At 45.2% G+C, this 12,814-nt stretch overlaps 1 protein-coding gene across 1 annotated transcript in view; it reads left to right on the forward strand.

The window, feature by feature from the left end:
• Window positions 1–11,197, forward strand: part of T265_06276 (hypothetical protein) — a gene marked incomplete at both ends in the record, with an annotated part of 70,874 nt that extends 59,677 nt beyond the window's left edge. The window contains 4 exons of the mRNA XM_009171496.1: window positions 114–268; window positions 1,738–1,883; window positions 8,042–8,522; window positions 9,317–11,197. Of these exons, the coding sequence (XP_009169760.1) occupies window positions 114–268; window positions 1,738–1,883; window positions 8,042–8,522; window positions 9,317–9,773 (1,239 nt within the window). The remainder of the gene's footprint in view (window positions 1–113; window positions 269–1,737; window positions 1,884–8,041; window positions 8,523–9,316) is intronic.
• Between the last annotated feature and the right edge of the window lie 1,617 nt (window positions 11,198–12,814).

Below are 12,814 nucleotides of genomic sequence, written 5' to 3' on the forward strand. Positions count from 1 at the left end.
GTCGCATTCATCCCTGCCCCCCCCCCCCATTTCTGATAATGCCACTTCCTCCATGCTGCTTTCTTTGTCCTTCCGCCCTTTCTCATTGACTGATCACGTGTTTTTCATTTCAGGAAGTGGAAACCAACCAGTTCGAGGAGATTTTCAAACCGGAACTGGAGAAACTCAAGTACGACGCTGTATTTTTGCCGAAGAGTCGGCGTCGCACGATGGACACGAAAGATGGGAAGAAAGTGGATGGATGTGCAATATTTTGGCAAACAGATAAGTGAGTATCAATAGTGCCTTACACGCAATAGTCGCTTGTTGGAATTGTGTTTCTCAGCAAACTGACTTCTGAGCTACTTCATAGTTCTCAAACGCTTCAACATGGCGGCTCAAACGAAGTTACTCACGGCTTCTGTGCCTGAACACAGCGATGCTATAGGTGCCCCTTCCGGTCCGAGGTGCTCTTTCTGGAATAACATGGAGGGACTTTGAACCATCGTACAGCTGCAGCTGTTGTAGCGCTCCTTATATGGTCGAATCGAATTTCCTGGCAGCCCACTATCAGTTTGGCACTTGTTGAGGCTCATCAGGTAGAGTCACTCAGTCTCCGAATTTCCACCAGCCTTTTTTCACCTAACACCGGATAATATCCTAAACGAGAGGTTTAGTTGAGTCTCCTGTTAACATCAATTAGTGCCAACATCGTGAGAATTCATGCGGATATCTTTCACTAGCCTCAGTTTGTCCAGTTTCTCCCCGTAGTCCGAGGCTGTATGGTTTATCGTACGCAAAAAGTGCCCTTTCCACCTGGATTACCAGTTTTTTTTCTTTTCATGGAAGTAACTATCTTTGGCATCACTGGTGTCTCCCACTGCAAAAGAACTGGGATGTCTTCTTGAAAGCATTCTTTTGAAAAATATTTCTGTATTAAGTTGGTTTTTCTGGGCTAGGATAATCCGACACCGAATGTAGTTTCGTGGGTTTTCGCATAATTAATGTGTCCAGAATCACTTAGCACTTCTCCGAGGCTGCGACGCTATTGTCCGTACATCCATTGAGAAGGTGGAAAACTACTGATCCGAGGCGTCGCTATTCGGCCAAAACCCAATCCTATCCACAGCGTCTGTAACGACCAGCTTTTCGCTGTACTGGCGGGCTATGTACCGAGTAAGGTAGTCTGCGTGTTGTTGGTCATCTGTCTTTTGGGTCAGTACGGAGGTTGTTTTTTTGTGGATTCCAGAGCAGCGTTACTCTTCAGTCATGACGTGTTTGATCCTTCTCGAAAAGAGGACGCGTACCGCTTTCTCTGTTGTGATCCCTCCAAGAGGATGTATCGTTCGACAAGTACCTTTGGCTGGAAAAAACAATTCAAAATGTAGTCTTTGTGCCGTGTTACAACCAGGTACAGACCTGTTTGTAGAGGTGTTACGTACGTACTTTTGATGATCGTTTCCCTTAACATGTGGGTTCCAGTGCAAACACAGCTAGCCTAACAATTTTCCGAGGGAAGTATGATCACACTATTCAATTTAAGGAGCAGCCGACGGTGTCTAATTGTGCGTGGTTTGCTGTGTCTTTCCGTCTCTTGGTCGGTTTAATCCTCGATCCTAACATCTGAAATCAGTCAGAGATTGCTAGCTTCGAACAGCTCTAAAATGCGATTCACATGTGATTGTCACCACGCGTAACTTGTTCACCCTACACTCAGTTCGCAGGTTCACACCCCTTCTGTTATTTGTTTTTCAACAGGTTCGAAAAACTTCACGAGTTTCATCACGAATTCATGATCTCCTGCTCGAACGTGTGTGAGAAACCGACTCCATTGATCCTAGATCGAGTGATGACTCGGGACAATGTCGCACTGGGTGTAATTTTTGAAACAAAAGGGTCCACAGGTAAGTGCCCGTGGACCAATGTTGTTCTTGGAGAGGAGACTACACTCCGTGGTAGCCTTTTTATAACAGTGTTTGTTAGTAAGGCCTTTTCTCGAAATCAATTGCTCGAAATACTGAGGACCATTCAGTAACTTGAATACTCAGCATGCCCTTTTTTATTTTCGTAATTCTTACCGACACGGGATACAGTAGTCACTCTTCATACAAAACGAAATACACAAGGGCTTACTCAGAATCCATTCGATATCAAGAGCTTTCCTAACTTTTCTATTGGTATTTATGGGATCTTCCGTATACCTAGTTCTCGAGGAAACAGTAGGTGCGCACTGACTATTTTTCCTCATATGACGAAGCGATTCCCAAACAAATGCCATTTTTGCTAATTAGATCAACGAACATTTGATCCACAGCCAATAAAATATTTCTTCGTGAGAAGTCTATCACTATGAACCATGTTTTTATGTGTCTTGGTGTTTCCCATGAAAGTGTCTTCCTTTTACTCTGAGTACAACGTCCCGATTCACATATGCCAAACTCGTGCAACTACCAGGACAGTGTTGGTTCTCGGAAACTCGAGCAATGTTGTGCTACCAGGCATTGCATTTTTTCTATCCTTCAGTCGTAGAATATTTCATTGCCCATCCAACACTGACCTATCAGATAAGTCAAGTCAAAGTTCAGTCGAACGTGCTTCACCAATGTGGTGGGTGGATGAACCGGCTGTGCTGATGACCTAAACTCCTTACTGTAATGGTTAAATAATGGATATAGGTTACTGGCATGGGACGTTTTCTTTTGAGTGGAAAGCCAGTTATTCAGGGGATCCAGTACGGTTCTTATAGGGTGTTCCTTCGACGGCAGTTACAAAAACGGATATTCTCTCCTTGATAACTTTTATTGCGCGGTTCTCTCGAATAAAGGAATGCTGTACCTCCAAACCTGGAATTTAAGTCCTCAACAAGGCTGAGTCTTTGACCATTCCCTCAATAACGACTGCGTGGAACTTTTTAACCCATACTATTGGAAAGCCACTCTTCTGCAGCGATCATTCTTTCGCATGACGAAGATCCTTTCGGTTAACTGCTTTGCTTTCACGATATATGTAAGACGGGCTAATGGTGGCTTTCCATAATGTGTCCAACCAATAACTGCACCACAAAATCTGGTACTGGTGGCAGGATGATAAAGAACGTTACGATCCCTCACAGAATGTACTGGTAGCAACAAAAATTGCCAAACCAATAGTCCATTTTTGCCACAGGAGAGAATGTTCGTAACTTTGCCTGTTTTTCTTTGCTGAGCTCGCAATATTGTTGCGAAAGTTGCGTGGCCGGCTTCACGTGATTTCATAGAAGGCATATTCACTACGTAGCTCTTTACCACCTTTCGTTCTAAATTGGTGTAAACTGTTTTCAGATCGGTGCTCTCTGTACTGCTGCTTGGCCTTCAAAAGACTGTAACTCTATGTTTGTTTCCTTGTTGCTTGCCTTGCATTTTTGTCAGAACCAACCATCTGAGGTACCTCGTTCAGTTGCTGCTGCAGTGTTAACTATTGTTGCTAAGGCTAATTACCGCAATGATCCACTGGTTGATATGACCTAAACATGTCCTCCTTACGGATGTGCCTTCTGGTTCGTTGCTTTTTGTCGTAGGAGATTCGCCGTTTCATGCTTTTTCATGAGTCGACCCAGCTGACTCCATCGGTGACGATGCGCGAGATGAATTACGCTTATTTACGGCACCCGGTAGTTGTGATCAGTACCACAATGATGGTTAGATTAGTAACCTCACGCTGATTGTTGTTTGTATGCGCCTTCTCTGATGACATCAGACGGCCACGTTGGAATGTCATCTGTAACACCTGTATGCGTCATTCGACTAGCCGTAATCACGCCATCTTCAAACGAACCCGGTGGGAATCAATCGTCAAATCCGCGACTTCGGTGAAAATGCGCGCTGGATCCCCTGTGGTCCATGTGACAGTTGACGGATAGTGGAGTTACAATCGAGAAATCGTCTTCGTAAACTCTTGGGTGCTAACAAGTGACAGCATAACGGGATTATACTGTATGGCGTCATCTAGAAAATGTTAAACAGAAAACCCAGGTTTTCCCAGATAGACTAGTCAAACGTGCATTGCCTGAGCCGTAACTGCTGAACAGTTAATTTGCCGTGCGATTCTGTCGATCAATATACAAACCCGTTTTATCCGTGTATATGAATCACTTAAGATAATGTGTGCGAACAAATCCTATAAATAAATTTAAACTCCGCAAACCGAAATTTGTAGTTCCTTCGAGCTATAGCATTTACTACCCCTCTAGCGACCTGCCTTGCGTTGTTTTCGCCTCTGATGCATTTAAATGGCGGGAAAACTTGATCTCTCGGAATAACCAGCAACAGCTGACGTAAGCTTTATGTAATGTCCACCCGTCATTCAGTTGACCAATAGTCCACGTGGCCTTGTTAAATCAGCAGCGATCATGTGACTCCCACTGACAATCTTGATTATCAGTCTCGAATTAAACAGATTTATAATGTATTGGAATGAATGGTGGCAAACTATCTACAGATACAACCAGATGAGGCGCACTTTGATGACTAATACAAAATCGTTAGTTGTACAAGGTGGGAGGTTGCACACATGCTTCTGTGCGAAAATTTCGATGACAAATTGATGTCTACAATCACTGCTCCCTAAGCGAATAAGGAATGACGATACCCCCTTCCCGAATCGGAACCACCACCGGGAAGTGATTAATTTGGCCTCTCTTGGGGGTAGACTAGCTTCGGACATTTTGCCTTTCATCAGACGTCCGTTTAGCAGGTTGCTGAAAGTCGCAACACATTTATAAAACCCTAGACGTTTTTGGTGGAACTCAGTTGTTTAGCGTACCTAGAAGACATGAAACGTGAGTTGTCAACAAATTCTTCTACTCTGTCCAGCTGCGACACATGGACGTGCAGCATCAGCAGCAAAGTGGAACGAACAGACAATATACAGTTGAACAATGCAAAGTCACATGACTGAAACCATAGGAGCCGTATGTTTTGCTTAAAAGCTTTTGTGTACACCGTATTGCCTGGTGAATTTTGATGAGCGAAGCCCCGCAGGCTGACAGTAGTTTTGTGCTTCAGTTACACATTAACACACATGACGACTTTTTCAGGCCCTCTCGGTGCTACAAATGCCTGATGGCTGAACATCCCGGACTATTCATCACCATCACACCAATGTCGACATGTATGCTTCAGTTGTATGCAGCCGTAAAGTTTATGTAATTATGGTTAAAGCCTTAGGGTGGAAAAAGGCAAAAGAGTGGATGAACAAGGGATCCGGCACCGCAAACATTCTGAGGTGTCTACACCTCGATAACCTGGTAAGAAACCGACCGAATTTCGCGCTTGAGATAGTCCTGTGGTTAAGGTGCGAACCTGCCGACCGGATGACCCCGTGGTTCGAACCCGGCTTCTGCATCTCGGCCGCTTCGGCAGTATTTTGCGAACCCGCCACACCAAGCACCCGTGGTTCGAACCCGGCTTCTGCATCTCGGCCGCTTCGGCAGTATTTTAGCCCGCCTACTTCTTTCAGATGGCACGACAGCCAGTCACCGAAAGGGTGTTACAGCTGTCTTTTGCAATTTCTCCAGCCGGTTGCGAGAACCCCATCCTGGAAGGTGGACCGAAACAACAACATTCAAACTCTTCGTAATCTCTCGAGTCATTCTCCCAAACCACACGCTGTCCGCTTCATAGTTTGCGCCGTTTGTAACGGAACGCATAAAATAGTACTCGTCTCGGTGGACTATGTTCCGGTATAATAAAATAATAAAGATAGCCGTTCAGCTGTAACACCTTTTCGATGCCTAACTGCCATACCACTCAGAGGAAGCACGAGGGCTGGGATACTGCCATGTTGCCCAATCCTAGACAGGGGAAGTCAAGAGGCGGAGTTCGGGTTCGAACCACGAACCTTCCGGTCAGTAAATTCGCTCTCTCACCACTGAGCCATCTCGCTACCCAGCTCGGCATGCGTAGCACCTGCAGGACCACCACAGCTGATGGTGCTGGATGTTTTCCGCAACTAAAGTACCCGCCGTACAACCATGTACCTGCACTCTAAATAGCTTGTTACGAACTTATTTATGTCTTCCGATACGAACAACATTTCTGAGACATCGGTTGTCAAAACCCGGAAGCACCTCACAGAAGATTCATGAAGAAACCATATCTCCCCTCAGAATCACCCACGCCATTACTCTAAGGCCGTATCGTGGCGTGTTCATCCACGTGCTCTAATAAAATTCGGTGTCTTCTGTCGATGTGGATGTCTCCACAACCGCGAAGGAACCGATAAATTACACGAGTGGAAGATAAGTCTGACGATCTACCCTCGCTGTGTCGTAGTTTGAACTGCGTGTAGTTATGCAGCAGTGCAGACCAGTTTCAAGGCCAAATTTGCTTTCTGTTTTTGGTTTATGAAAATATACTGCGATATCTCGAAACACGAGGCGGCCTGTGTGCAGCACATTCATTTGTAGAATATCATAAACGAGAGATTCAGTTAAGTCTCTTGTGGAAACCAAATTGATTTGCAAATAAGTGTATTTCTCGACAGCAACACGCCTGTTTACAAGTACATTCAAGCGATGAGGGTTATATTATCATGGAACTCTTCAAATTATTTAATATCAGTGATGATAAGAACATTATCAACATGACGCACCCCAAACACAGCTTGTGAGGTAGGTTGTCTTTCAGTGACCTAATGTTTGACCAAGTGGACTGTTCACCTCAATGGCATCCGTTTTCAGTGAGCTTTTATCTCAGGCCCAAACCTCGCACTCTCTGTACACAGTAAAATTATGCTCTTTAGAGATTCAGTCGCTGGATCTGTATCGGGATTCTCCCTCAAAACTAGGTCAAATGGAAAGTCAACAATCTGTAAAAATGGAACCAACCTCTGTAGATGTGTAGTCGAAACCCTAAACTGTTGTCCGTCTGTGCGATCTCGCTCATCGGAATTCACCAGATAGCACCTTAAACACCTGTCTTCCTCGGCTCTGATAACCTAATCTTAACTAGGGGTTCTTTCCACTTTGTTGCTAATACCTTCCTTTATACACTCTGCAAGGCTGAAAAGAGTAAAGCAAATGTCAGTATTCTGTGATTGGCCCGTGATAGCGAAGTAGATAAGCTGGACCCAGTGCCTTAAAGTATTCTATTATTTAGATAAGCTGGCCCCCTAATCTTGTTAGGAAGTTGCTTCGAATGAACTTCCCGTCCGCTCGGCTACGTCGATTCGCCACTGTTGGCCGTGATTTTTGCTTATAACTCACTCATTTCGTAGGATAGATAACGTCAAAGACTAGGAAGGAGGAATTTAAGAAGCCTGATGTCTGTAGTTGCAGCTCAAGTTGCTAAATATTAACACTATTTTTTAGTCTTGAACTCGAGATAAGTGTTTAGCTGCATTAAACAGGTCATGATCTGATGAGAAGCCATGTGCAGATTGGCGTGTGCACCTTGACTGATATCGTTGAGAATCGCTATATGGTCCGATTTGTTGCCGAAATCTGTTGAGGGTGACGTCTCCGGAGATAGGGAATGTGGTGGGAATACGTGTCAACAGTGAACCCTCTTCAAGGAGACAGGCTTTTTTGAGGAAGTTTACTGTATGTTGCTGAATGTGTGGACCTTAATGCTAGTCGCGTGTTGATTTATCGTTACACGATTACTAAGAGTCATCGTATCAGGGGCCAGCAACCAGTATTAAGTGAATGCAACTGGTTGTAACAGACGCTTGTGGATGGCGTCTGGAGGCATCAGTCAATGGTCAGCGGAACGTGGTTTATCAGGGTGAAATGAGCAGTGGTAATTTTGGGTTGTTGATTTTCTACAAAAGGCTGTGTACTTATGTAGATGCCTACCTACTAGTAGATTCACTGACAAGTCGATGGACGTGATCGGTTTACACTTGAAGTGGTTTAACAGCAAGGTTGACCAACTAGGCCAACCCTGTGGTCAACACCGCCCACTTTTTGTGAGAGCTAGTGTGTTTACTAATATACCGCTATTTCATAGAGAGCGGCATATTACCCTTGATTGGCTAGCACTCAACTAGCTGCACTGTTTCTTCTGTAACATTGGCCCTGTAGGTGCCGATGGGACAGGAGGACGCCAGTTCTGCGTGACCACCGGTCACATTCACTGGGATCCGGAGCACTCTGATGTGAAGATGATTCAGACCATTCTGTGGACCGCTGAACTCTGGGCGTATATTGATCAGTTCTTGACCGGCTCTGTGGAATCGTTGGATCGGAGTTCCCCAACCAACTCGCGCAGCACACCATTATCTACCCGCCTGCCGGTTCCTGGTCCCTCCTCGCCCGCAGCCAATATGCCAGTTATTTTGTGTGGGGATTTGAATTCTCTGCCTGAGTCCGGGGTTGTCGAGTTTCTGATGCGTGGCAGTTTGCCCAAAACACATAATGACTTCCTCAACAATGGATTCAAATACATGTTCGAAGATTGGCGGTTGTTGGAAAAGTGGGCCGTGGATGGAGACACCCTACGCCATCGTTTTGCTTTCGATCGAGCCTATCGCGAATCGCAGGGAATGAAACTGACGAATTTCACGTAAGTATGCACCGTCATGCTCGCCTCTGTTCATTGTGTACTTGTTCTGTCCGCTGGGATCATACCTGGTATTTTTGTGTTGGTTGGTTTTCAAGCAATATTTCCCATAAAGTAAACCTGAAAGTATTTTATGGGATCGCAGTTAACCAGATATCACGAATTTTCCGTCTTCACTCTCACTTCCTGTTGTTGAACTGTAATCCGCTCAGTAACTGAACAACAGAATGCTGATGTTTGCTAAACAATGCGATGACGCGACTAGTTTGCTGCCCAGCCCTAATAATATACTTCAGACAGTTTTCACAGGAAAAATTTCACACCCATGATAGGTCACGTGACTCCTCTGTCAGCGGGTCGCCTGCTTCACACAGCCTTTTCCCTCTCCGTAGAACGAAATAGTTCGTCACTCACACGTCAGAACTGCGTCTTCACTAATGGATACTCTGGGAAATATAAACTAGTGGAGACGGGCTTGGGAATCACGATTAATCAAGCACCTAACAGCGTTTTCTGATCAAAGGTGTCACCATCGATGCCATAGTTCCTCAACTCTTCCGTTCAACCACAAATTTGATGATTCAGCATCATCAAAATAATCACAATCTTGATGGTGATGGCGATGAACAGCCGGATGCAACCTAACTGAGCTGAACTGGAGCTCCGTTTCTTTCAAAAGCGAGTGCTGAGTGCTTAATTTCGGGTTTCCGCTGGACTGTGACGTATTATTTCAAATGTTACTTGCGTAAGTTCTGTTGAATTTCCCTATATCCACTTCCGATTCGTTTCCTTTCTAGCTACGAGTTCAAAGGTATGATCGATTACGTGCTCTACACTCGCCAGCATTTTCGACTGCTGGGCAGTCTCGATCAGATCCATGAGTCTTGGTTCGCAGAAAGGAAGATTGTCGGCTGTCCCCATGTCCATTTTCCTTCGGATCACTTCGCTCTGTTGGTTGAGCTCGAGTTGAAACCTACACCACAAGTTAGTGGTCTAGTCGCTGCTCGTCGTTCCGCGCGCAACCGATCTCACAGCGAAACAGCCTCTGATCCAGGTCAATCGAAACCGAACGCGTCCGTCGGTTCCAGTCCGTCCTCCCTTGCCGGGGGTTCAACACCTTACAATCGAACCAGAGCTGAAAGTGTAGGATTGGAGAGCAGCAGCGGTGGCGGTGGTAGCGGTAGCGCCGATGGAGTCACTGGCTTTGCGGTCGCTCACAGTGGTAGTTCCAACAGCAAACAACGAAAACGCTAATTGCCAAATAATTATCACGTTGGACTCACGAAAACCGTGTGTCTTCACGTACACACAAACTTATACCTTCTTCTTTCATTCCCATGTCCCCTTATCACTCAACCACCCATCCATACGGACTCGTGCGAATTGATGAACCAATCAACTTCTTTTTGATGTGTTTCTCGTTTTCTGAACCTAACAAGACCTCTCTTACTATTGCACGATCAAATAGTCCGCTGTCATTTTCACCTTTTCCGCATCTAGTCGACGCACCCACTATTGTTATTAAATTTGTACCGGGTCCCTTATGAACTCCGTCGCTGCTCTACACATGAGTGCACAATATTTATGATCTCGTCTAATATCTCCAGTAAGGTCTGCCAATCCCACACCGTCACCTTCGCTTGGCCTTGACAGTCTGAGCTTCTTTATAAGTATACCCCATCCAGACCAGTCATCCTCCAATGCCATATTTGCTGCCCGTATGATTGGACGCATGTTCGTGAGTGTTTCCCACAACCCTCCCTCAAAATTGTACATCTGTTTTATCTGTTTCTCTCATTCCATTCTCCCCTTCGCCCTCTCTCTCATGTACAATCTTGTCTCCTTTCAGAATCTTCTATACCTACCTGTTTCCCGTTATTAACCCAATCAACACTATCGTTCTATGCTATTTAGCGTGTAAATAGGTTGACCTCACTACTCTTTTCCCCCAATTCACTCGACCTTTTTGGCGCCTTTCCTGTTCTGCCGAATCAGACCTGTTTGTTTATCTCTCCTCTTTTCTTCTGAAGTTTCTGCACATCTTTGTTTTTATTCCGCTTCCTGACTGTCAACCATTGGGAAGGGTCTTTTTTTGCTTTCCACTTCCCTGTCGCCATGCACAGCGGAAACGCGCTCATCCACCGTAGCCATTTCTCTCAAATCATTTGCCAACACTCCAACTCCACAGGCAGCTTTTACCAACTGACTTACGTTTTGTGCGGTATGCGCTTCCCGAAACTGTATCTAATAAACTCGTTCCTTGTTATTAGTTATTGTGTCCGTCTAAACCGTATTCTTTTTACATCCTCTCCCCCTCCACAAACGGACCTTCACCCGTGATATTACCCCAACAAGGTGGTATCCACCTATGTGAATGCGTTTCTTCGTTCGTTCACCCGTTCGTTCCTTCCTTCCTTGGTTCTCATTTCTCTTTATTTTTTCCTTCGTTGTGGAATTGCCACACTTATAGTTCTTCTGTATACGCACGATCAGTTTTTCCCCACTCCGTCCCCAAATCCAGGTTTTTCCGTCCCTCGTTCCACAGTTTGTCTCCTATTCTCGCAGTTTATTCGGTCTCTTTTCATAGCATTCGATCCGACCTGACACTTGTGTGTCGATGTACTTCAATTAAGGACCAGACTGAAACTCCTAATAAAATTGTGTAAAAACATCAATATGCAACCTTGATTGTTGTCGGCTTGTACCCCATTCGTAGTTCTCCGTCGGCCGCGACTATCTGTACGGTAATTTTAGATAAGTTGATTGCGCTCCTCACCTCTGTTTGGCGCTGTTTTGCACTAGGACGATCATTCGTTACATCCTGACAGTATTCTGTCACTGACATCTACATTATACGGATGACTGGGAACAGTTCGTGACACAGTCACTTTGAAATGTCACGAATGATCTGTACAGGGTGTCTGTCTGGTCTACTGAGGACACCAGAATGCACCACGCATTGCAGCACAACTTGCCAAATCCTATTAAAAACACTCGTTCAATTTGGGATACTTTTGAGATCACAGGGATCATCAATTATACATTTGTTCATTAATTTTTTGACCAATTCCGATCTGATTACTCAAGAAACCTGTTCACTAAGGGTGCCCGAATCGCCACTGAGAATAGTTGAAGCCATACCCGAATTAAGCATAATTCAGCTTTTGCAAAGTCCATTAGTATTAGATGTCTCCGAACCCGTGGTCGGGTCTGATGGGAACATCGGCTTAGTAACGTTGAGGTAAGATAGATCGTCCTAGGAAGAACGAACTTCCCAGCTGGTTAGGACATGTACTCCGCATGCTAGAAAGCCGTCTGATTCTCAGGGCTCTTTTGGCTCAGTCCTGGTGGACAGTGTATGACCTGGAAACGAAGTATGAAAACACGCACCAGTAAACTTAGCCGCCTCCCTGGATGAGCACCCTGGTGGTCCACTCACCAAAGGTTAATGACACTGGTAGAAATGGCCTATCGTACAGTCAGTGGCGCTCATGCATCAAAGCTAGCACCTTCAATACGTAGCTACCCAGTTCCCGAACCAACCAAACGTACCGCTGGCCCCAAGGCTTTGCTTTATGTCCCACACTCTCCCACTTTCCGGTGATCTAAACTGAAGTAGCTGGAACCATTGTGTCTGTGGTACACGGTTTGTAGCTGATAAATTGGTTAACTGTCAGCAGTCACCGGAATGCAGCGCCTTGGCTGAATTTCACAGCATTTCCAATTCATCCGTCTTACGCCCTCCTTGCCATTATGGGCAGCACACTTTCGAAGTGCTGTTAGGGTAGTCTAACACTGATGAACACCGTTCAGGAACGTTTGATTTGTTCGAAGTATCGCCTGACTGGAAGCTTGGTCTAAGTTGTAACCGAAATCTGACAGGCGTATGAAGACCGTGTTTCGAGCCACTATATAAGGTTATGTTCTATCTAGTGCCAAACTATCTTGCCTTTCTAAAACCTGACCACGTTTGGGTGTTGTAATGTTGTGAACGGATCCTGGCCAATAACTTTTGTCCGGTTGACAGTAGGAAAACGGTGATCTGTTATGTATTTGTAATGCACTATTCATAAGGTTGCTGAGAATCCGTCGACAGCCCACGACCGGTTTCGCCCTTTTTGGGGTTCATCATGTAGGCGCAGTCCCCGGGTTTCTGTCAACCTTATGTTCTAATTGAAACCGAATTGCACGAAATTAGCGAATATACACTCATTTGCAAACTGATTTGGTTTTGCAAGAGACTCACCTGGAACCCAGATGAATCTCTCGTTTATGATGTTTTCAGGCAACTGAAT

The sequence above is a fragment of the Opisthorchis viverrini genome, assembly GCF_000715545.1.
Source record: "Opisthorchis viverrini unplaced genomic scaffold opera_v5_131, whole genome shotgun sequence".
Taxonomy (NCBI): domain Eukaryota; kingdom Metazoa; phylum Platyhelminthes; class Trematoda; order Opisthorchiida; family Opisthorchiidae; genus Opisthorchis; species Opisthorchis viverrini.